Source organism: Kogia breviceps, chromosome 14, assembly GCF_026419965.1.
Source record: "Kogia breviceps isolate mKogBre1 chromosome 14, mKogBre1 haplotype 1, whole genome shotgun sequence".
NCBI lineage: Eukaryota > Metazoa > Chordata > Mammalia > Artiodactyla > Physeteridae > Kogia > Kogia breviceps.
This window is the reverse complement of record NC_081323.1, coordinates 50,599,476-50,625,526: the sequence shown is the minus strand read 5'-3', so window position 1 is coordinate 50,625,526 and position 26,051 is coordinate 50,599,476. Positions and strand designations below refer to the sequence as shown.

Sequence of the window (26,051 nt, the reverse complement as noted above, 5' to 3'; positions counted from 1 at the left end):
GGGGTCCTGCGGCTAGTGCCTGCCCACTGTTGTCTGAGTCTGGTCCCTGGGCTAGTGCCAAATCACAGGTGGGCAGAACCAGGGCCCAGGGTCTCTGGCTGCAGGGTCCTGGGGGTCCTGGAATTGGTGTGTTGGCTCACTGGTGCTCCTGCCCACTGGTGGGCGGAGCCGGGTCTTAGGGTCTCTGGCTGCAAGTCCCTGGAGGTTCCAGGGCTAGTGCCTGTCCACTGGTGTATAGGGCCAGGTCCTAGGCCCTCTGGTGGACAGGGCCATGTCCCAAGTTGGCTGTGGGCTCAGGAGGTATTAAGGTAGCCTACCTGCTGGTGAGTGGGGCTGTGTCCCTGCCTGGCTGGTTGCTTGGCCTGAGGCAATCCAGTACTGGTGCTGACAGGCTGGTGGGCGGAGCAATGTCCCAGTGCTAATAAGCTAGAGGGAGGATTCCAAAATGGTGCTTGCTAGCACCAATGTGCACGTGGTAGAACAAGCTCCCCAAAATGTCTGCCACCAGTGTCTGTGTCCGCAGAGTGAGCTCCAGTTGCCTCCTGCCTCTCTGGGAGACTCTCCAAGATTAGCAGGTGGGTCTGACCCAGCCTCTTTTCAAATTACGGCTTCTGCTCTGGATCCCGAAGCATGTGAGAATTTGTATGTGCCCTTTAAGAGGCTATTTCCCACAGCTCTCTGGGACTCCCACAAGTAAGCTCCCTTGGCCTTCAAAGCCAAGTATTCTGGGGGTTTGTCTTCCTGGTGCAGGACCCCAAGGTGGAGCTCAAACCCGTTGCTGCTTGGGGAGAACCTCTGCAATAAAAATTATCCTCCTGTTGCGTTTTGCCCTCCTGGGACTATGGGTCTTGACTATATTGAGACTCCATCCCTCCTGCCCATCTGGTTGTGGTTTCCTTCTTTATATCTTTGTAGATCTTTTCTGCTAGATTCCAGTCTTTCTCATCAATAGTTGCTCTGCAGATAATTCTGATTTTGGTGTGCCTGTGAGAGGAGGTGAGCTCAGGGTCATCCTAGTCTACCATCTTGGCCAAGCTCCGTCTCTGGTTTGTTTTAAAATTTTATTTTATGCACGTAACCTGTACTATATTTTGGTTTTATATCTCCAGTAGTTTATTCCAGTATGTGCTTTAAGCAGAACAAATACTTTTCTATATTGTTCTTTGTCTTAATTAATCTGCAGTATAAATTTATACTAAACTATTTTGTTTATTGAAGTAATCTGATTTCATTGCCTCCAGGCCCCAGATTGAATCTTGCCTTAGGTGTAACTCAAAGACAGTAGAATTTAGCAATCTATTTCTCAACCTTAGTGGTCCTTTTTCATTCTCTACATAAGCTCATCTTTGGAAATGAGCTGCTCTTGAGAGCTTCAGGCTCCTATTAATTTTAGGGGTTCCTCTCCCCTTTATTTTGGACCTGTATCACGTTGTCTTTCTCCATTGAATACCTATAATGAAAGTTGATTTCTGGTGTTCCAGGACTTCTTCAGGACCCTGTCAGCAGTTTTTCAGGTTCTTTTTTCTCACTAGCAAGTATTCAGGGTATGTGTGCCATTCCTACTCCACCCTCCCTTAGTGGCATGTGTCAATTTTTTTTTTTAAGTTGAGAATTATATTTTGTTGTTTGATTATTTATTTATTTATTTGGCTGCGCCAGGTCTTAGTTGTGGCACGTGGGATCTTTTGAGTTGCGGCATGCGAACTCTTAGTAGCAGCATGTGAGACCTAGTTCCCTGACCAGGGATAGAACCCAGGCCCCTGCATTGGGAACGTGGAGTCTTAGCTACTGGACCATCAGGGAAGTCCCAGGCATGTGTCAGTTTTTTACTCATCAGCACCCACCTACTCCTGCCTCCTGTGCTTGTCAGATGTCTCCTGCCTGACTTGCTCATTGCTGCTTTTGTCAGTCTCTACAGCTGTCTTCTTCTTTTCTTTGGCTTACTGCCTGACTTCCGTGGCAGCTGCTCTGTCATTGCCTGTCTGCCGTTCTGCCCCTTCTCCAACCCTTCACCCCCATTCCTTCCCCTGTAGATACAACATGTACTGTAGTACTGCACTGTTTTCAATGTTCAGAACTATGCTCATCACCTTCCCTATGGTATGTCTCAAAGCAATCATTCTCCTGCATATAGCATTGAGATTCATCTAAGTCAGAGACCTGGGCCTTCCCTGCCTCTGGCATCTCATTGTTAAGTTTTCAGTTCTGTCCCTATACACTTATCAGCCCTGCTCTGAGGTCCTCCTGGTTTATTGGCTAGATTATTTCAGAAAGCTTCAGTCAGCGGCCCTTCTAACCTCAAACCACACCAGCTGATCCTCTACCCTACTGTCAGTCATTGTTTTAAGATCCAAATTGTTATGGTCAACCTCCCTGTGTTAAAGCCTTTGGTGGTTCCTCAGTGTGTTCAGTGGAAAGTCAAAACTTTTTATTGTGGCCTAACAGGCCCCTTTGTGATCTGTTTGCTGTTTCTTCTTGCCTCATCTCCTGCATTTCCTCCACATATCCTCACAGACCCCAATCTGTAATGTCTGCCATTTTCACATTCATTTAGCAAGTGTTTATCGAGGTCCTGCTTGATGCCCTTACCTAGCTGTTTGCCATTCCTGGAACCAGATAGATCTTCTCAAGCTTCAAAGTCCTCTTTGCTTTAAAGACTTTTTCTTGTTTCTGACCCTTCTCCTGGCTAACTGCTCTTTATCCTTCCAAATTCATCTCAAGCATTACCTCCCCTGAAAATTCCTTCTGTGGTGTGCAGTTTTACTACCTCACCTTAGTGTTCATTGACTAACATTATGCCAGGTGATAATTCAGGGTTTGGAATAAATAGCTTATTTGTGCCTCACTGCTAGTTAGTGAACTACTTGATGGCAATCTATACCTACTCCAAATCTAATTGTCTGTGTATTCACATTATCTGGTTGGAGGTTTTTTGTTTTTTTTGGGGGGGTGGGGTTAATTAATTTATTTATTTATTTTATTTATTTGTTTTTTTGGCTGCTTGGGTCTTCGTTGCTGCACGCAGGCTTTCTCTAGTTGCGGCGAGCGGAGGCTACTCTTTGTTGCAGTGTGGAGGCTTCTCATTGCAGTGGCTTCTCTTGTTGTGGAGCATGGGCTCTAGGCATGCGGGCTTCAGTAGTTGTGGCTTGCGGGCTATAGAGCGCAGGCTCAGTAGTTGTGGCGCATGAGCTTAGTTGCTCCACAGCATATGGGATCTTCCCGGGCCAGGACTCGAACCCATGTCCCCTTCATTGGCAGCCGGGAACTTTGGAGTTTTAAAAGCCCTGAGTTTGAATCCTAGTAGGCACTTAATAGGTATGTGGCCTTGGACAAATTCCTTAACCTCTGTGATCTTTATTCATTTGTAGAATGGAGAAACAGTACCTAACTCAAAAGGTGGTTGTGGGGATTAATTAGGTTAAAGTATATAGAATGCCTCATACAAATGCTTAGCACATAGCAGGCAACCAGGGATTATAGTTGTAAAAATAGTTTTTGATCTTAATAATAAATAATATAATGTTGATGAATAAACAGTTAGCTGAAGGAACTGAACTCTCCATCTAGGTGCCTTTTTCTCAAATCAGAGAACGTGAAAAGCTCTGGAAGAAGGCTCAGGCAGAGCATAACATTCCTAGCTGCCACATCTTTGTTTCTTCCACACCTGGGAGACATCTTTCAACAGTCTTTAAGCTTTTGACCATTGTTATGGTCAAAATATCTTCACAGTGATATGTGAAGAAAAGTCCGGTAGATCTGGATTTGAATTCTACTTCTACAACTACCAGCTATGTGACCATCTCTCAATTTCTTTATCTTCAAAATGGGAATATGAAGACTATCTCTCATGTAGAGTTGCTCTGAGATTCAACTGAGATAAAAGGCCAAATATTGAGATAAATTGTACCTGATAACTTGATCATATTTTATCAAAGTATTGAATATTGAATGCTTAGCTTTGTATAGATGGACTCTTAATGGAAGCTGTCACAGCCAGAGTCTGTACTCTGGAGAATGTGCAGATTGGCTGAGCTCTCCTTTGCTAGTGGGAACTTCATAATATTAATTCCTTGTAACATTTTTTCTTTAGCAGATGTATGCAACATTGTGCTTCCTAGCAAGAGCACCAAGGAAAATGGATTTCAGAGCACCCTCATCATTTCCATTCCTTATCCATAGCAAGTCATAATGTTAGGAGTTGGTCTTCTTATTCTTTATAACTATCTGTATCAACATTGGGGTTGGTTGCATATATCAGAAAATAAGTTTATTTCTTATATATATGAAATCTGAAAGTAAGCAGGGCTGGTATGACAGTTCAACAGTGTCATCAGAGAACTTGGTCTCTTTCTAGCTCTCTATTCTATTATCTTGAAAGTCACTTCAGGGTCCATATGGCTGCTGGAGCTCTAATCATCACATCTGAATTCTAGATTACAGGAGAGAGAGGACAGGGGAAAATGACTCCCTACCTCCCTCCCTGTTAAACCACCTTCCTAGAGATCTCATAATATACTTTAGCTTATATCTTCTTGGCCAGAATTTAGTCACTTGTCTACACCTAGCTGAGGAATGGGCGTGTTCTCCTTAGTACTAGCATCCAGTTTTCTTTCTTTCTTCCTCTCCTTGTTCTTAGGTGAGGGTGGCATGTCTCTCCGGACCTCAGGGTCCATTGACAGGGAGTGTACATCTGTGCAAGGAGTGTTTCTCTTTGGCCAGAAGCTCAAAAATTCTTTCTTTACTAGATACTCAATATGCCTGTGATGGTTCCTTCATCTTGGGTGCAGTATATATATTTCAAATAATTTACCCCTGAAATGTGTGTAAGCATGTATAATTGATTGCAATTCAAGAGAGACTCCCTCCCCACAAGATACACAGCATGGTAAGTTGTAATAACACCAATATCAGCATCATAGGATTGGGAAGGATTAAGTGAGAAGAAGCATACCAAGTGCTCAGTGCAGACTGGGCTTTGAGATGGGAGGGCAAGTGTGAATGATTTAACAGCCAATGAACACTGCCCACCATCCATGTCCCCACTGCAGAATTCAGCCTCCACATGATTCCCTAGGGAATGCCTCAGATCTGCTGTGCTGAATTTGAATTTTAAAAACATTTAGGAAATGTTCTTAGACACTAAAATATTAGGAAAACAATAGGTATAATTTTTCAGAACTTCCTTTGTCGTTTGTCCTAAGGCTTTTAAGTATCGCTAATGGCATCTTGGTTTTCCTTTGTTATTTGAATGTTAAACTTTCCTGGCTTATCTCCCTAATGTATGTGCAATGGAAACAAATTTTTTTAAGCAAGAAATGTTTTTGTAATGAAAAAAGAACTGTATATTAGCCTTTTGTTTGGGTGTGGTGGGGTAGGAGAAAGGATACAGTGTGTATGCCATGTGTCCAATAAATTAGGGAACTGCCCAAACCTTCATGACTCGTCTCCCAAAGCCTCCCTGCTCATTTATTCTAAACTCACATAACCAAGGGCTTATTATTCATAAGCGTGTTTGAAAAAAATGAAAAATGTATAAGCTTTAGTTTCTTCCATTATTTGTGTTTCCTGGAGTATATAATTCTATCTTTACTCGGGCCACTGTTGCCCAATCAAAAATAACATGTGAGGACTTCCTGGTGGCACAGTGGTTAATAATCCACCTGCCAGTGCAGGGGACACAGATTCAAGCCCTGGTCTGGGAAGATCCCACACGTCGCGGCGCACCTAAGCCCGTGTGCCACAACTACCAAGCCTGCGCTCTGGAGCCTGCGAGCCAGAACTACTGAAGCCCGTGTGCCTAGAGCCCGTGCTCCACAACAAAGAGAAACCACTGCAATGAGAAGACCACGCACCGCAACGAAGAGTAGCCCCCACTCACCGCAACTAGAGAAAGCCTGCGCGCAGCGAAGACCCAACGCAGGCAAAAATTAATTAATTAACATTAAAAATGTGTAAAATAGAGGAGGAGATCATATATACAGTTAACTCCTACCTAACAAAAGCAAACAGAGGGGCTTCCCTGGTGGTGCAGTGGTTGAGTCCAGTCTGTCTGCCGATGCAGGGGACACAGGTTCGTGCCCCGGTGCGGGAAGATCTCACCTGCTGCAGAGCGGCTGGGCCCGTGAGCCATGGCTGCTGAGCCTGCACGTCCGGAGCCTGTGCTCCGCAACGGGAGAGGCCACAACAGTGAGAGGCCCGCGTACCGCAAAAACAAACAAACAAACAAAAAAACAGGAAGAAATGAATAGGACAAAAAATACAGTAACACTTTGAACATAAAAACTTGAATAAATAGGCAAAATACTATGTCCCAAGATTATGCAATGCAATACCATGAAAATACCAGTTCTCTCAGAACTGACTTTTGTAATCAGCCTTTTATTCTAAACATTTCAAATGTAGAGAAGAGTTGAATTTTATATCCACCCAGCTAAATTCTACAATTAACATTTTACTCTACTGTATCTGTCTATATCCATCCCCTGTATTCATCAATTCATATTGTTTTTAATGTATTTCAAAGTAAGTTGTGTATATCAGTGTACTTCTTCCCAGTTATTTAAGCATACATATCATTTACAACATGTGTTTATGGGTGGAATCTTTTTAGAGATAAAATTTATGGGGCTTCCCTGGTGGCGCAGTGGTTAAGAATCCGCCTGCCGATGCAAGGGACACGGGTTCGTGCCCCGGTCCGGGAAGATCCCACATGCCGCGGAGCGGCTGGGCCCGTGAGCCGTGTCCGGAGCCTGTGCTCTGCAACAGGAGAGGCCACAACAGTGAGAGGCCCGCGTACCACAAAAAAAAAAAAAAAAAAAAAAAAGATAAAATTTATGTACAGTGAAATGCACAAATCTTAAGTTATCATTCAGTGAGTTCTGAAAAATGCATACACCCACACAATCCATTTCCCTGTCAAGATATAGAATATTACTGTTGTCCAGGAAGACCCTCATGTTCCTTTTCAGTAAATCCTCCATCTCTTTCCCAGGCAACCATTGTTCTGATTTTTCCACCACAGATTAGTTTTGCTTTTTCTAGAACTTCATCTGTATGGAGTCATATGTTATGTACTCTTTTGTGTAAGGCTTTTTTCACTCAGCATGATGTTTTTTAGATTTATCCATGTTTTTGTGTGTATCGGTAGTTCTTTCCTTTTTGTTACTGAGTAATATTCCATTGTAAGAAAAAACCACTTTGCATTTATATATTCTGTTAGTGATAGTTACTTGGATTATTTTCAGCTTTTTGTTATGAACATTCTTGTACTAGTCTTTTTTTGGACATATGTTCTTATTTCTCTTGTGTAAATGTATAGAAATGGAATTATTGGGTCATAAAGTTAGGTGTATATTTAGTTTTAAAAGAAGTTGTCAGACAAGCTAATTTTTAAAATAAAATAAAAGTATCACAAATACCTCATCTAAAAATCATTCTGTGACAAGGCAGAACCATTCCTACTATTAGAATTTGTGCACAGGCTTCCTGGCATCATGCAGACTATAGCTGAAAGGGAGGGCTGGTTTCCTTCTGACATTTGATAGTGCATCTTTCCCTCAGATTCAAACTATTTAACTGTTCATCTGTGTCAAGACTAGGCCTTCGTCATAGAAACAGCTTTCAAAATCCTCAGTTCAGAGAGAGATATGGGAAAGAGATAAATTTGGGAGAGTATGGGATGTCAATAAATCAGATGAGACAGAGAGGTTGAGGGATTTAACAACAAAAAAGTCGTGTGTGTGTGTGTGTGTGTGTGAGAGAGAGAGAGAGAGAGAGAGAGAGAGAGGGAGAGAGACACACACAGAGAAGGGTGGGAAAGAGAGGAAGAGAAAGGGGAATGGGCAAAGGAGAAAGAAATACCAGTGGGCTTTCCCTCTTGTGAATTTTTAAAAAATATTTATTTATTTATGGCTGCATTGGGTCTTAGTTGCAGCATGCAGGATCTTACATCGCATCATGCAGGTTCTTTGTTGCAGTGCACAGGCTTCTCTCTAGTTGCAGTGCACGGGCTCTCTAGTTGTGGCATGCAGGATACAGAGCACGTGGGCTCTGTAGTTGTGACACATGGGCTCTCTAGTCGTGGTGCACAGGCTTAGTAGTTGGAGTGCATGGGCTTAGTTGCCCCATGGCATGTGGGATCTTAGTTCCCCAACCAGGGATTGAACCCACGTCCCCTGCATTGGAAGGCAGATTCTTAACCACCAGACCACCAGGGAAGTCCCTCCTCTCATGAATTTTGAGTTTTTTGCAAAAGTTATTATTATTTTTATTTTTTGGCTGTGTGGGGTCTTCATTGCTGCACACGGGCTTTCTCTAGTTGCAGAGAGTGGGGGCTACTCTTTATTGCAGTGTGCAGGCTTCTCATTGCAGTAGCTTCTCTTGTTGCGGAGCATGGGCTCTAGGCGCACGGGCTTCAGTAGTTGTGACTCGCAGGCTCTAGAGTGCAGGCTCAGTAGTTGTGACGCATGGGCTTAGTTGCTCCGTGGCATGTGGGATCTTCCCGGTCCAGGGATGGAACCTGTGTCCCCTGCACTGGCAGGCGGATTCTTAACCACTGTGCCACCAGGGAAGTCCCGCAAAAGTTATTTTTAAGATGGTTCAAAATTTTTTAAAAAGTCTTGTGTGCTGAAATAAAATGATCTCCAAAAGAGCCTCATTTTGTTTAACAGCTGCATAGTATTCCATTTTATGAATATGCCGTAATTTATTTAAACACGTTCCCCTCTCCCATTGATAAACATTTGGGTTATTTTCAGTCTCTTTCTATTGCAGACTATGTTTCATTGAATAACCTGTATATTGGTCACTTTCAAAGTATGGGTATATCTGTAAAATTCTCAAGTAGAATTGTGTCAAAGTGTTTGTGCTTTCGTAATTCTGATAAATATTTACAGATCGTATGAGAGTACTTGTTTACACAAACCCTTGCCCCAGCACAGTGTTGTTAAAGTTTTTTTATATTTGCCTATCTGATAGGTGAAAAATGATATCGCAGTATGGCTTTAATTTGGCTTTCTTTGATCATGAGTGAGTTTAAGCATTTTTTCTTATATCAGTATTTAAGAGAACTATTTAGTTTTCTGTGAATTGTCTGTTTCATCTCTTTTACTCTTTTGCCATCTCTTAATCTGTAGGAGTCCTATATTGAGGAAAATAGACCTTTGTGAATGAGTTGGAAATATTTTTAAAGAGCTCATTCTTTAAAAATATGGAGGTAGCTGTTTTAGTGGAATGGTGGAAAAAGAAGCCAGATTGCCATGGAGACAACTCTTTCTAGAAATTTGGCTGTGAAGTGGAGTAGAGAGAATGCTAGCTGGAGGATTGATATAGATTAAAAGGAGTTCTTTGAGAAATTCTTAATTGTGTTTAAATGCTGTTATGATAGGGCATTAAACCTAGGAGATGGTGTTAGAGTATCTACAGGACAAGGTTCCTAAGGGACTGAGATTCTTGGGAGGAATTGCAGAGAAGGAAGAAATTTGTAAATAAGGTGACAGGTAGGTAAGGGTGTCCCAGTCTAGTGGTTTCTCTTATCTCTGAAGTGAAGGCAAGGCCAACAGCCAAGGATGTGAGAGGAGATGGTTGGAGAGGAGAGGAGGTTCTTTGAAATCACTGGAGCATTAGAGAGAGAGCTGAGTGGGGAGATAGAGAAAGATTGCAGAAAGTGTTCAGAGTTCCATTGAGGCAGAAACAGTGATCTTAACCTTATGGGTTGTTTGATTTTCTTAAGGAGCATTTGGCAGTCCAGGTGTAGGGCTGACAGTTGGATTAGTTCAGGGTTGGGGAATATTTCCCCCATGTAGGTGTGATAGAAGAACAACATAGCAAAAGAATTTAGGATATTAGCAAGGTAGTGATTGAGCTAACACCAGGTTTTCTTGGTTGAGTAGAGAAGGAAATAAAGACAACAGAGATATTGGAAAGAAAATTAGAGGTTCAAGGGACTGAAAGCCTGGGTGAGGTCAAAGTTCAGGTATAGTAGACATAATAGAGTGTGAACTGCAAGGGTAAGGGAGTATGGTTGGAGAGTGGGAAAGTAAGATTCAGTATGAGAGCTTTTCCTTGTGCTGACAAAATCTAGAGTGCAGCCATTGTCATGACTGGCCCCAGTGGAGTGGAGGTATAAGGTCATTGGAGTTGAGGAAGTCAGGGAACTCAGAAACTTGTCTGAGTGATGTGAATTGTGGCTGTCATCTGTAAAGATGTTGAAACAAAATCTTCCAGGAGAATATCAGGACCTTGGAATCGGAAGAAAACTGTGAGCCACAATGCAGTGTCTTCAGTGACAAGTGAGTGCCAGGAAATCATAAGACAAAAAAGCCCTCAAGAACAGGGCGTATTAGAGCAGACTCCAGGAAAAATGGTTTGCATATGGCATCCTAGAGGACTGAGGAAGCCTCAACTGTACTTCCTGACTTTTCAGCTTTGGAATACTTGGAATGAAAGACTTGGAGACTGGAGGAGGGAAAGTTAAGCATAGGTGTGGTTGCAGTTTAGTCAGGGTGTCAGAAGTCACAGGAATTTACCTGAGGGTCTTTATATCCTCTGAGAAGAATGAGGCCTTTACGATGGTTTTCCTGGTTGTGGTCCATGGATATACCTTGTTACTGACATGGCTCTTCTTAAATTCTGACATGCCTCCCACTCCCTAGTTTATGCATACAAATCCTCTCCAACTTGCCATCCAGTATGCATTTGTTCTTTTCCTCGAATTCTTTCACTTCACTTTCCTCTGCAGTTTCCTTCCTTTAGTTTTGCTTCATATATTCATGCTTTGTAGTGAAATCTATTTTCTTTTTAACTTAACTTTTATTGATTATTTTTATTTATAAAAATATCATGCTCCTTATTTGAAAAATCTTGGAAATAAAATACAATATAAAGAAAATAAAACCCAAAAAATGCTATGCTAAAATGTTTATAGATCCTTCCAGGCTTACTTTCATGCATATACATTCATATACATACATAAATTTAGTTGAGATCAAATGGTATATTCAGGGTTTTTTTAGTATTTATTTACTTATTTTATTATTATTTATTTGGTTGTGCCAGGTCTTATTTGCAGCTCTCGGGCTCCTTAGTTGTTGCTCGAGGGCTCCTTAGTTGCAGCTCTCGGGCTTCTTAATTGTGGTGTGTGAACTCAATTGCAGCATGCATGTGAGATCTAGTTCCCTGACCAGGGATCAAACCTACGCCCCCTGCATTTGGAGCACGGAGTCTTAACGACTGCACCACCAGGGAATTCCCTATATTCAGTTTTGATCTGATGGGTTTTTTTAAGCTTAAAAAATGAAGGGCTTGTTCCATTTTCTTAAATTCTTCGAATATAGCATATCAAATAGCAACAATTATTGTCTTGAATAGCAGCGTAATACTACTGACTTTTTCCTATTTTCCCTATTTTTGGGTATTTGGATTGTTTGTATTTGACACTTAATGAATAGCTCCATATCATTTTAATCTGAGTTTCAGATTATTTACATATACTCAAGAATAGAACCTTGGAAATGGATCAGAAAACAATGTGGGCACCTTTAAGATTCTTGTATAATCTTTCTGGAAAGGAGTTTGTTACAGGCTAATTGGTATTCCCATCAGTAGTTTAAGTTCTATTTTGAGTACCATGGAGCACAATTGCTTAGGTCATATGGTAAGAATATGTTTAGTTTTGTAAGAAACCACCAAACTGCCTTCCAAAGTGGCTACACCATTTTGAATTCCCACAATGAATGAGAGTTTGCAGAAACACCAGATTTGATGTTGTCAGTGTTTTGGATTTTGGGCATTCTGATAGGTATGTAGTGGTGTCTCATTGTTTTAATTTGCAATTCCCTAATGACTTATGTTGATGAACATCTTTTCATATGCTTTTTTGCCATTTGTGTATCTTTGGTGAGGTGTCTGTTCAGGTCTGACTATTTTTTAATTGGGTTGATAGTTTTTTTATTGTTGAGTTTTAAGAGTTCTTTATTTTGGATAGCAGTCCTTTATCTGATGTGTGTTTGGCAAATATTTTCTCGCAGTCTGGCTTGTCTTCTCATTCTCTTGACATTGTCTGTTGCAGAGCAGAAGTTTTTAATTTTGATGAAGTGCAGCTTATTGATTATTTTTTTATGGCTCTGCCTTTGGTGTTGTATCTTAAAAGTCATTGCTAAACCCAAGGTCATGTAGGTTTTCTCCTATGTTATCTTCCAGGAGTCTTTTGCATTTACATCTAGGTCTGTGATTCATTTTGAGTTAATTTTTGTGAAGAGTATAAGGTCTGTGTCTAGATTTTTTTTTTTTTTGTATATGTATGCCAAGCTATTCCAGCACCATATTTTGAAAAGACTATCTTTGCTCCATTGTATTGCCTTTGCTCCTTTGTAAAAGATCCATTGACTATATATTTATGTGGGTCTATATCTGGGTTCTCTGTCATGTTCCATTGGTCTATTTGTCTATTCTTTCACCAATACCACACTGCCTTGATTACTATTTGCTTTTTTATATTACTATTTGCTTTTACAGTAATCCTCCAACTTTGCTCTGTTTCATTATTGAGCTAGCTATTCTCAGTCTTTTGCATCTCTATATAAACTTAACCAGTAGTTGATATCCACAAAATAGGTTGGTAGGATTTTGATTGAGATTGCACTGAATCTATAAACCAAGTTGGGAAGAACTGATGTCGACAATATTGAGTCCTCCTATCCATGAACATTGTTTATGATTGATTTCTTTTATATTTTGTAGCTTTTATTTTTTTCTATTGTCAGATATCAATTTTTACCTTTGTGATTTATTCCTTTGTGATTTCTTACAATGCATTTATGTTTAGAAAATCCTTCCTCACTCTGAACTCACATTTTCATTTATTCCCTCTTAAAATGTGTTTGTAAGCATTTAATTTTTCAGCCCATCTGAATCTTATTTTGACATATGGAATGAGGTGATGGGCTAACCCCCTCCCCGCAAATACATTGTTATTTTTCCTAAAACCATGTCCTATTGGTTTATCAAGAATAGACATGGATACATAAATAATAATCAGCCTTCCAATCTGTTTTCTAACCCTTATGGAGGGAATTGTATGCTTTCGCAATTTTGGATAATGGTCGGGGGGAAGAGGGGAACTGGTCAAATCTTGTATAGCTGTACCTTGGGAAGGCCACTGGCTGAACCCAATTCCCTGCTAGGCATGGTTATTTGTACCAGAGGCAAACTCCTGGGATGTTCATAAACCACCTGCATTTCTCCACGCTCCCTCAGAGATTGTCATGTGCCCTGTGGAGAGGCATGTTCTGAGTCCCTTGGAGAGTCACTACCATATTAAATTACCTCTAGGCTGTGAGTTTCATGAAAATGGGACCTCTGAGTGTATTGCTCCCTAGTTGTTTCCCTAGTACCTAGCTTAGTATAGGGCATAGACATCTGAATGGATGAATGAGCCACTACTACCAATGGGAATGTGCCATAGCCCTCTGATATGGTTTGAAGTGAAATAAAGGTTGAAAACAGCTGTATAATGTCTGCTTTGGAGGGCACTACATTCATGCAGTCAACCTACCTTCTCCATACTTCTCATTCTGAAGACACTAAAGCTGCACATAGCAATTAACTGGGAAGCTTTTAAATGGATTGCTACCTGCCTCTCACCCCCAGAGATGTAGTCTGGCACAGGGATTTTTTTTTGTTAAGTTCTTTGAGTGATTCTAAAGTACAGCCAAGGTGGAGAACCACTGCTCTTACTTATAGTTGTGTAAAGATTCAATTAAGTAGCTGGATTCCTGGGGAATTGTGCTTACCAGACTCCCAAAAGATCATTGGTCCTGTGTGTGCACTTTAATAGCTAGGAAGAGTTTGCCCAAAATACTCCTTTGGTGAGTATTTTGGACATAGTTACAGTATAATGGGACCTTATCTAAAATGGCTCTCTATTTTCCAGGTCAACATGGATTCCTGGTTCCTTCTTGTTCTGCTTGGCAGTGGTCTGATACATGTTGGTGCCAACAACACTACCATAGGTAAAGTGCCATTTGATAAGACTGGTATTTGGAATAGAATTTTGGTTTTATGTTTAATGACCCAAATTTAAAGGCCTCGGTGGTACTGAAGAAAGAAAAAATATTAAAGTTTTACTTAAAAGTGATAGTAAAATGTCTTTGCACATAACTGGGTTATAGTGTATGCTATGCTCAGCATTGTTCTATATACCATATACTACTTTAAATAAAGAGATTATGTATTCATTCCTGAAAACTTAAAAGAAGAAAAGAAAACGGTTGCTATTTAAGACTCATATATTGATTCTGAGGAACTAAGTAAAGAATCCAGTTTCTCCCTCCATTAGACAGTAATCCTTTGGAAGTGAGGGAAGGATTCAGCATTAAAAGAAGAGTATGTACTACTTGGCATATACCCAGAGAAAACTAATTCCAAAAGATACATGCACCCCTATGTTCATAGCTGCACTGTTCACAATAGCCAAAACATGGAAACAACCTAAATGTCGATCAACAGATAAAGATGTGGTACATGTATACAATGGAATACTACTTAGCCATAAAAAAGAACGAAAAACAAAGGAACGAAATAATGCCATTTGTAGCTACTTGGATACAACTAGAGATTATCATACTAAGTGAAGTAAGAAAGACAGATCCCATATGATACCACTTATATGTGGAATCTAAAATATGGCACAAATGAACCTATCTATGAGACAGAAATAGAGTCACAGACATAGAGAACAGACCTGTGGTTCCCAGGGGGAGAGAGGGAGGGAGAGGGATGGACTGGGAGTTTGGGGTTCGTAAATGCAAACTATTACATTTAGAATGGATGAAGAACAGGGTCGTACTATATAGCACAGGGAACTATATATCCAATCTCCTGGGACAAATGATAATGGAAAAGAATATTTAAAAAGAATGTATATATATGTATAACTGAGTCACTTTGCTATACAGCAGAGATTGACACAACATTGTAAATCAATTATACTTCAATTTTTTAAAAAAGATAATAAAAGAGTGTGAGTGTGTGTGTGTGTGTGTGTGTGTGTGTGTGTGTGTCTGCCTGCTCATTGGTCTCCAAGTATTTGAGAGTGTAGTAAGGGCTTGCTGCTTTGTGCCTCATACCTGTTGAGCTCTCAGATTCTTTGTGTGATGTTTTCTTGTTTTTTCGTGTTTGTAGTTTCACCTTCAGTAGGCGTTACAAGATCTATTAAAGCATCTACAGCAGAATCACTTAAAGAAGAGACCAAAACTTCAAATCCTACTTCTTCAGTAACTTCTCCTTCCTTGGCACCAACATTCAGCCCAAGCCTAACTCTGGGACCCACCTATGTAACCACTGTCAATTCTTCAGACTCTGACAATGGGACCACAAGAACAGTAAGCACCAATTCTGTAGTCACTGCAGTTTCACCAAATGGAACATGGCTTCCAGATAACCAGTTCACAGATACCAGAACAGAACCTTGGGAGGGGAATGCCAGCACTGCAGCAACCACTCCAGAAACCTTTCCTCCTTCAGGTACTAGAGGTGGTTTCTATTTGTTCTTTCTTTTCCTCTTTGAGTTTGTTCACCCTTTGATTATTTTTGTTTGTGTTTTCTAGCCGTAAAATTTCTTGAAATAAGTAAAATCACCCAAGCACAAAGTAATGAAACCTAGATATAGGGGATTCTCAGGAATATCTGGTTAACACAGAGTTAAGAGGAAAGAAGATAGGGGACTTCCCCTGTGGTCCAGTGGTTAAGACTCTGCACTTCCAATGCAGGGGGCCCTGGTCAGGGAACTGAGATCCTGTGTGCCGTGTGGTCAAAAAAAAAAAGGAGGTAAGAAGATAGATTCTGGAGGTTATCCTGCTTTGCATGGGATTCTGGTTACACTGGGGAGACTTAATCATGTTTAATGGTAGAGATGAAGGTTGAAAATATAAGAGAAAGAGGAGAGCTAATTGATGTGAGAGACTGAAGATGAAAGGATAGTGAAACTGAGTAATAGTATTAGCCTTGAAAAGAAAGGGATCCATGGAGACCATGGGAAGGAGAAGGGGTCTGGGTGTCTATAACAATTAGATAAGAGTGGAAGGCCTGTGGCCAGGAGTAGAGTTAGGAAGAGGAATTCAGGGAAACAGTTAAGTTACACTGCCAGTTTGTTCAGGGCCTCAGCCCAGCCCACTTCTCTTCTTGAATCAATCACTGGTTGAAGTGAAAGTGGCTTTGAAGATAGAATCAGAGACCTGAATCTGAGACCAGGTGGGGTAGGGCAAATTTCCGAGGACTGGAGGGGGTCCCTCAAAGGGCTTCTGTGAGTAGTAAAGGAAATAATTGTTCCCTGACAGCTATATAATTGTCATTCCTTTTCTAGCAAAAATCACTGTTACTCTTCTTTGGTCTTATAGCCTTGGCTCATATTTTTTCCTTGTTAGAAGGTGAGTGCCCCAGGTGGAATCACATATGGCTCCTGGGGGACATATTTACTGAATTGAATGTCATTTGCTGATGACATCTTTTAGCTAGACCTTACAACTCAGACCCTGCACCTTCCAGCTTTAATCTCATATTTTCTACTATAAAGGTTATGCAGCATTTGCAGTTAAGAGCACAATCTGCTGAGCCACACTACTTGATTTTGAATCCTAACTCTGCCATACACTAGCTGTGTGACAATAGGCAAGTCTGTTTAACCTCTTTACCTCAGTTTCTTCATCAGTATATAAGAATGAATGATGATGATAGTACTTACTTCATAAAGGAGCTGTTAGGATTAAACAAGTTAATATGGGTAAAACATTTATAATGGGGCCTACATATAGTAAGCACTAATTTTAAGTGTTAGGCATTGTACTACAAGTTTTACAGAAGTAATTCCTGTGAAGTATCCTAAGGATCCTATTAAGTAGGTTCTATATTATGTTTTATAGGTGAAGGAGTTTTACAGTGTTTTTCAAAGCACAGGTCATGACCGATTCTTGAAATCAGTTTAGTGAGCCACCACAAATTTGTGTGTGTGTGGATGGTCCTCTTCCATTTTTATTCTTTTCATGTTACATATATTATTTTGTAAAACTTTTGTTTCAGTTATATACAAACACATACTGAGTAATGGTGTAAAAATGTATTTCTTTCTGTAAATTATGGCCATTGCTTAGAGAGGAAAAGCAAAATAACTTGTACAAGCTGAAGTAGTAAATGGAAAAGGTGAGACTGTCACTGACTGTCTTCACGGCCTGTGTTCTTCTATTCTGTACTATCTTTCATTTAACAATTCTTTGAGATGACCAGGAGTAATTATCTCTTTTTAATAGTTGCTTGATGTAAGACCTTAGAGGTTAAATAATTTGCCTTAGATCTGAAGGCTGTCAAGTAGCAAGTAAGACCTATTTCTCACTTCTGTGGTCTCTCCACACTGCTGTTAGGGAACCGAGTTTTCTATAATCCGCTGTAGGTCCAAACTATGCCATAGCTGAGAAACCAGTTACTATACAGTTAACACATTTCATGTCTCAGAGAAGGCTGAGACTGCCTTTCACTGGTGGCTCTTATTCAAGATCAGTAGAAGGAAAACTATGGTACATCAGGTGTTACAGCCTGAAACCCCATTCAGTAGAAGGAAAACTATGGTACATCAGGTGTTACAGCCTGAAACCCCATATCTGCCACGTCACCACTGTTTTACCAATCCTTCCATAATTGTTACCTCATAACTTTTGGTAAAATCAGTATTTGATGTTTTATATTACTATGACTATATAATACTATTCCATGCTGAGCTGTGATGTGATTATTTTTTCTTTCTTGTACAACTTTTTTCTGGATTTAATAATTACCTTTTATTTTTTGCTATTGAAAGCCACTTCTTCCCAAACTTTCCATAGGCTTGTAATACAGTTAGTTTTCCACAAAGTCAGACCTATTAGATAATCTGTTTATTTCTTTTTTACCTAGAGATCGTCCTCTTGAGTCTTCCATTGTCATTGCCTTATTGAAGCCTAGGTTTTTTCTGATCACTAGGGCTGCTACTCAAGTGTCAGCCTGGGATTTCCCTTCTCTATCATTCTGGGAATTTCCTTTGCTGCTTCCTGGCTTCCATATTGTCTTCTTTCATGGATTACCCCATCACTTGGTAGAACATATCCTCCAGTAGCTTCCTGAGAAAGGGGTCTATGGGAGGTAAATTGCATGAGGAATTACATGTCTAAAAATATCTTTAGGGGTGTGTGTAGAATTTGAGGACATATTTTTTTTTCCCTAGAATTTTTAAAGCATTGTCCTAAGTGACTTCTAATTCCCAGGCTTGGAGAATTCTACTGCTATCCTGATTCCTAATTGTTTGTGTGTCTTTAAAGATCTTCTCTTCATCATTGGTGCCCTGAAATTTCATAGAAATGGGTCTTGATGTAGGTCTTTTTCCTTCATTAATTATTTTGGGATAGGAGCTTTGGAGCTTTTGTCCTTCAGTTCTGGAAATTTTTCTTGTATTTGTTCAAAAATGTTCTTCCCTCTTCCATTTTCTCTGTTCTGTTCGTCTAAAATCCTTATTATTTGGATATTGGACATATCCTGAATTAATTCTTTAATCTTAACTTTTCTTTCCTATTGACTTTTGCTTTGAGTTTGTTTTTCACTTTTCTAAAATAGCAAGTGTGTGTGTGTGTACATATATATATACACACACACATACATACCTTTTTTCTTCATTTATAACACAGATAATAAATGTACTGTGTACATTTCTACACATTACTTTTTTCAGTTAGCCTATGATACTTTTTCTATATTATAGTAAGGGGCTACCTCATTGTATGGCTTTACTTTGATGTATTTATCCAGTCTGCCCTATTAGCCAATGTTAAGGTTGGTTTTTTAAAATTAATTAATTAATTAATTAATCTATTTGTTTATTTTGAGCTGTGTTGGGTCTTCGTTGCTGCGTACGGGCTTTCTCTAGTTGCCGTGAGCAGGGGCTACTGTTCATTGTGGTGCACAGGCTTCTCATTGCGGTGGTTTAGTTGTGGCTCGTGGGCTTTGGAATACAGGCTCAGTAGTTGTGGCACACGGGCTTAGTTGCTCCGTGGCATGGGGGATCTTCCTGGACGAGGGATCGAACACGTGTACCCTGCATTGGCAGGTGGATTCTTAACCACTGCGCCACGAGGGAAGTCCCCCCACTGTTTTAATGACTGTAACTTTATAAAATAGTTAATGTCTGATGAGTCATCCCTTGTTAATCTTATTTTTCAGAATTTTACTAGCAATTCTTGATTATTTTTCTTCATAAGTGTTATAATCAACTTGTATAGCTGGAAAAAGTTTTTATAGGTCATGTTAAGTTTATAGATTAACAGGGACAATTGATATTTTTAATTCTTCCTATCCAAGAATGCTGCATATTCCATTTGCTGAAGTCTTTTATTTTGTATTTCTTGGAAGTATTTTAAAATTTTCACCACTCATGTTGCACGTGTTTTGTTCAGCTTATTTCTACATATTTCAAAGGTTTTTCTTTTTGTTTTGTTGCTTTTGTTAGTATAGGTGGAATATGATATCTTCTAACTGGTTGCTGTTGGGGCTATGAAACCTATTTTTTTTTATTGAGATACAATTGACATAATACTGTTTTAGTTTTAGCTGTACAACATAAGGCCATTGATTTTTTTTTGTACATACAGTATATTTTATACTGATCATCTCAATTAATTTCCTTTGTGTTTGACATAATTTTCTTCAGTTATCATAAGTTTTCAAATCATCTCATCTGCAAATATCTCTTTTTAAATTTCCAAATTTTTAGATCTCTTTTCTTCTGTTTAAATGAATTGGTGAATACCTCTAGAACAAAGTTAGGAAATAATAGTAAAAATAGATAGCCTTGTTTTGTACTTGACTCTAAGGATGATCTCAGTCGTTTTTCATTAAACATGGTGTTGACTCTTGTGTTGAGATAAACATATTTATCGTGTTCAGGATTTATTGACTCATTCCTGTTTTAAAGAGTATTTATGTCAAGAAGTGGTGTTAAATTTTGCCAGTTGCCAGCTCAGCATCATTGAGCAAGATCTGTATGGGCTTTTTTCTTTTTTTTTATCATATGCTTCGGTGAATCATATTAATTGATTTTCTAATTTTGAACTATTTACATTCCAGCAAAAATAGCTCCACTTGGTCTTGTATTTTTCTTGAATGAACTGCTGCAATTTATTTGATATTATTTTATTTCAAAATTTTTCATTGATATTTCTAAGTTATTTCTTTTTTTGTTAAAGATTTAATTTTTTATTTATTTTTGGCTGCACTGGGTCTTTGTTGCTGCACGTGGGCTTTCTCTAGTTGTAGAGAGCAGGGGCTACTCTTCGTTGCGGTGCACGGGCTTCTCCCCGTGGCAACTTCTCTTGATGCGGAGCACAGGCTCTAGGTGTGCGAGCTTCAGTAGTTGTGGCGCGCGGGCTTAGTTGCTCTACGTCATGCCAGATCTTCCCGAACCAGGGATTGAACCGGTGTCCCCTGCATTGGCAGGTGGATTCTTATCTACCGCACCACCAGGGAAGTCCCTCTAAGTTATTTCTAAATGGGATTGGTATATATGTTTCCTTTGTATGTATGCTATTTTTGATAAGTTTTGTTTGTCAGTGTTTCGTTTTGCTTCATAGAAATAATTGAAGTTTACCTAGAAAATTTTGCATTTCATTTAGGTTTTCAAAATTATTCAAATAGATTTGAGGAAAAGTCATCCCTTAGGGTTAATTTCTTACATAACTGTGACTATTTCTTATTTTATGTATTTAAGTCCTTTTTCCTGTTTAGGTTGACTAACCATTTATTTCATGGTTTGTTGCTTTTTTCTTCTAAAGAACCTGCTATTGTATATTTATTAGTTCTGTCATTTTTCAGTTTTTTATTTCATTAATTTCTTTTATTCTTATTTTTTCTGCTTTCCTTAGATTTATTTTGTGCTTTTTCTATCTTCCTGGATTGAATACTTCATTTGTTTATTTTTATTCTTAATTAATATGTATTTAATGCTATGAATTTTTTATAAGCACAGCTTTAGGCATATCCTATAAGTGTTCCTGTAGGTAGTTATATTAGTTAGGGAGTGGTCTAAGCTACTCTGACAAAGACATACCAAAATTCATTGACCGCTTAAGACACAGACGTGTCTTTCTCTCCCCTTTCACATTCCAGAAGTAGACAGGAGGGCTTTGCCTCATCAGAGACCAAATTCCTTTTTTCTTGTGTCTCTGGCATCCTGACAGTTGCCCTCATCTGCTTGGTCAAGAGATGGCTCTCATCACTGGGTTCTGGTTCCAGCCCCTGGGAAGGAGCAACAGAGGAAACAGTTACAAATAATTTCTTTTCCAAAGGGTATGACCCAGAAGTTACTCTCATTGCTTTTGTTCACATCCGATTGACTGGAATTCTTCATGTGATTACACCTAGAGTCTCAGAAATGTAGTCTCTAAATGGACAGGTTTGTGCTCAGCTAAAAGTGGGGGATGTTCTGTACTAAAGGCAAGAAGAGGAAGAGACTGATATTGGGGGGGCGTCGGTAGATTCTGCCACAAGTGTGATTTGTTATTTGTTTAGGCATTTTGCAGTTCGGTTTTAATTTTAATTTTCAAGTGTTTTCTTACTTTGTTAATTTCTAGTTTTATTGCATCATGATAAAAGAATATTGTCTATTATTTCTACTACGAGGAATTTATAAGGGCTTGAAGGGCTTGTGGATATTTCATAAGCCTTTGAAAAGGTTTTCTCTGTTAGTATACAGAGTTTGGTCTATGCCATTTAGATTTTATTATCTATTATCATTTAAGTCTTTTATATTTTTAACTTAATTTTGCCGTGTTGCATTTTAATGGCTTAAAAAGACATAAAGATCTCAAGTACCATTGTGTTTATTATATTTCTTTTGGCATTCTTGTATTTTTTGTGAATGTCGACGCTGCATTGTTTTTGTACTCAGGGAGAAGGACAAACCATTGATAAAAGTTTAGTGAATCTGGGCAGTCTTATTTCCCAGTTGTTGGAGGGTGCCTCATTGTAGCTCCAACATATACAAAGGGAAAAGTATCCATATTCCTAGAGCTTATTTTGTTTTACATTAGATTGAATAATAATGTTTGTCTTTAATCTGAGTGAATGTTTCTATTTTTTTTTACTTATTACACAGGTAATTCTGACTCCAAGGACAGAAGAGGTGAGCCATTCACCTTGTGTTTCTTGTCCTTTTAACAATGTACAATATTTGTTGCGTTTCCTCTGCTCAGTCTGTGGTAACCTTGTGCATCTCTGACTGTTAGGTGTTTATTTTTCCTTAAGTTGTTTCCATATTAACCTCATGGAGAAGAGTAACAGAAATAAGTATTCATTACGTTTTTAAATGTAGATGTTGTTTTTTCCCCTGGTCTATAAAATGTTGACCTCTTGTCACTTTATATGGCTTTTATGGATTTTCAACCCTCTGGTGTAACGTCCCTATGACTGGAGATGTTATGTCAGTTGTCTAAGCAGGACTGCAGAATCCCTGTTCACCAGAGAATAGAATACATGGGTACTCTTGTAGAAGTGGCATATTTCTCTTAGGACAACAGTAAGGCTACCATCAAAGAGTGTAAGATAGATTATCCAGTGGTCTAAGAAATGATCATTGCATTTGAATTTGGAAAATGTTCATCTGTGAAGCTATTTTTCTCATCTTGATTTCCTGTTTTATCAAATCAGGCTTCTTGTGTTTTGTTTGTTTTTTTTTTTTTTTCTGATTCCATTATTTAACAATGCACAATTTTTCCTGCATAAGTAATGGAACACTTGAAGGCTTATGAAGTCCCATTAAGTAGGGAGCATTTGAATCAGAAAAGTAGATACTCTGTACAGAAACTATAATTTAAGAAAGGAAAGAAAAGTAGATACTCTAACCCAAAGTGTTGCCCATCTGCCACTGTGTTTGGTGAGGAACAGTGAGGTGTTGTTATCATACTGTGTACAGATTTCCCTTGATTTTCCAGCTCTCGCTTTCTTAAACTCAGGAACTAGATTTGATTAATGTAGTGCCCTTGCTATTTACTTTCACTTACCAGATTCTCACTATCAAATGTAGAACTTAATAGATTTATGTTGCAATAGATACTTATATTTGCTCCCTAAAACGGCTCTTTTAACCAATCTTATAATAAAATTAGAAATCAAAGTGCTAGGCTTCAAAATTAAACATAAGATCTCTGATTCCTTCCTCTACTTAGTGTATATTTTCTTACTCTTCAGCCTTTTTCTTGCCCCATATATTATCCCTGTTTTACCTAGCTGACTAATATAGATGTGAGTAGTTTCAGTATTATGATTAAGAAGAAATAAATTACTTTAATTATCTAGATTATTGCTAATTGTGACAAACTAATATAATAAATCTTACCAAACAGGAAGATGAAGAGGCATACACAGTCTCAGCCCCATGTGTTATGATGCTTTTACCAGAGCATGTCCTTAGAAGTATTGCTATAAATTTTGATATCACATTCTAATTTTTTTTTTTTTTTTTTTTTGCGGTACGTGGGCCTCTCACTGTTGTGGCCTCTCCCATTGTAGAGCACAGGCTCCGGACGCGTAGGCTCAGCGGCCATGGCTCACGGGCCCAGCCGCTCCGTGGCATGTGGGATCCTCCCGGACTGGGGCACGAACCCGTGTCCCCTGCATCGGCAGGCAGACTCTCAGCCACTGCGCCACCAGAAAAGCCCTCACATTCTAATTTTAAAGCCAAGTGCTTTTTGAGAAATTAGGCTATTGTTTTGAAACATTTGCATTATAATGGGTGTGCTAAGCAAATGATGTCTTATGCAGATGATTAAGGGTTATAAATTTTTATGCATTGGCCTTTGATACGCTTTTGAACAGCAGTAGCTGGTGTTTTATTGCCAGCACATATAAGCATAAAAAAGAGAGGACAGGAAGCAAGCAACTTTGCTTCCTTTCTTTCAAAGTTGAAGAAACTAGTTATTTTCACATGTGTATTATTTTTAAAATGTATTCCAAATTATTTTGGTAGAGCCAGCCTTTTCCCAATTTTGAAAAATATAAATCATATAAGATTTACCATTTTAACCACACAGTTCAGTGGCATTAAGTACATTTACATTGTTGTGCAATCATCACCACCATCTGTCTCCAGAATTTTTTATTTTATTTTTTTAATATCATCCCAGACTAAAACTCTGTAACCCATTAAACAGTAACTCTTCATTTCTCCTTCCCCCAGCCCCTGGTAACCACTAATCTACTTTCTGTCTCTGTAAATTTGTCTGTTCTGTGTACCTCATTTAAGTGGAGTCATACAGTGTGTGTTCTTTTGTAACCAGCTTTTCTTTTAAAACATTTTCACTGGTGTTAATTTGGATGATTTGTGTACTATACAGTAATGTATGCATTATCTACCAAGTACCTCTTCACCATGAAGTCAGTGGTCATGAGTATACTTTCCAGTTGTTATTTAGTCTTTGCTAGTTTTAAATCTCAGTTTCATTAGTTTTATTCTAGGGGAAACAGACTCTGAGATAAAGATTCTCATGCAGCCCCTGTGAGACAGTGATGGCACTAGTATTGGGTAGAGGGAGGAAATGAGATACCATGGGGTCCGAGCAAAGGCAGCAAAAGCATTAGTATATGTGGTTAAAACATGGGCTCTGGAGCTAGACCACCTGAGTTTGTATGTTGATTCTTTACCACTTACCAGCAGGGTGGGGTAGGTATTTAACTCCTATGCCTCCTTTTGCCATTGGCAAAATAGGATGGGAACAATTTCCTTCATAGGGTTGTTGTGAGGAATGAACTAACATTGAACTAGTGCTAGGCCTACTGCTGGGTCAGCATATAGCAGTTGCTCAGCAACTCTTACCACCACCACCACCACTCTGTTACTATTACTGTTAATTAGATGGGAGACTAAGGGGATCAGGAATCTCAGCCAGCCAGTCAGAATTTGTGGAAACAAGGATGCGCTCCAAGGCAGGGTCACACTGCAGTTTACTACCACAACTGTAGATATTAGCTCATCCTCTGCCCTGTACCTTTTAAACAATATTCAACATAAACCTGTCTCGTCTTACTTTTTATTTTAATAGTTTTTTAAATTAGGGTTTTCACATGAAGACTTTATAACTGATATTTGTTAAATAGCAAGAGTACAGGATAAAACTATTCTAACCATACTTTACATTATTTTAGATGTAATCATTTCTATAACTGGGTTTTAAAAAAAAATCTGGACTAGTACCCTGTTAGTATTTGTAAAGGAGTCCTTGAGCTACAGAGTTCTAAAACCAGGCAGGGTAAACATTCTGTTGCACCCCAGAGGCTCCTTAAAGTTTCTCAGCTCTCAAATTAGATCACCTGCTCTCCCGGCTTTCTCTTTCAATACTTTGCTAGAGTTGAAGTCTAGAAGGAGGTTGGCATTCTTGTTAGAGAGGTATTTTGGGGGCTTCCCTTGTGACACAGTGGTTAAGAATCCTCCTGCCAATGCAGGGGACACTGGTTCAAGCCCTGGTCCAGGAAGATCCCACATGCCGCGTAGCACCTAAGCCCGTGTACCACAACTAGTGAGCATGCACTCGAGAACCTGCAAGCCACGACTACTGAGCCCGCATGCTGCAACTCCTGAAGACTGCGTGCCTAGAGCCCGTGCTCTGCAACAAGATAAGCCACCGCAATGAGAAGCCCATGTACCACAATGAAGAGTAGCCCTGGCTCACGGCAGCTAGAGAAAGCCTGTGTGCAGCGATGAAGACCCAACACAGCCAAAACATAAAAATAAATTAAATAAATAAAATTTTTTAAAAATAGGTGTTTTGGGATTATCATAGTAAGGGACATAATTAAGTGAACTTCATTTATGATGGCTTTCCCTAAGCACCTTTAATAATATATTCATTCAGCACCTATGAGGTGCTGATGATTCTAGAAAGAAAAAAAAAGAAAGTTCCCTGTCTGATGGAAGAAATGTGTGAACACCAAGAATCAGAGCCCACTCAGCTACATGCTATTGGATATATACCATACAAAGTGCTATG

At 39.3% G+C, this 26,051-nt stretch overlaps 1 protein-coding gene across 7 annotated transcripts in view; it reads left to right on the top strand.

Moving 5' to 3' along the window:
• Positions 1 to 26,051, top strand: part of PTPRA (protein tyrosine phosphatase receptor type A) — a 183,093-nt gene that overhangs the window by 98,807 nt on the left and 58,235 nt on the right. For 3 of the 7 annotated variants that reach the window (XM_067011886.1, XM_059037685.2, XM_059037684.2), the window contains 3 exons: positions 13,931 to 14,009; positions 15,181 to 15,522; positions 22,166 to 22,192. In XM_067011886.1, the coding sequence (XP_066867987.1) occupies positions 13,937 to 14,009; positions 15,181 to 15,522; positions 22,166 to 22,192 (442 nt within the window). In that variant the 5' untranslated portion in view covers positions 13,931 to 13,936. The remainder of the gene's footprint in view (positions 1 to 13,930; positions 14,010 to 15,180; positions 15,523 to 22,165; positions 22,193 to 26,051) is intronic. The other 4 variants (XM_067011889.1, XM_067011888.1, XM_059037687.2 and 1 more) reach the window with 3 other exon arrangements.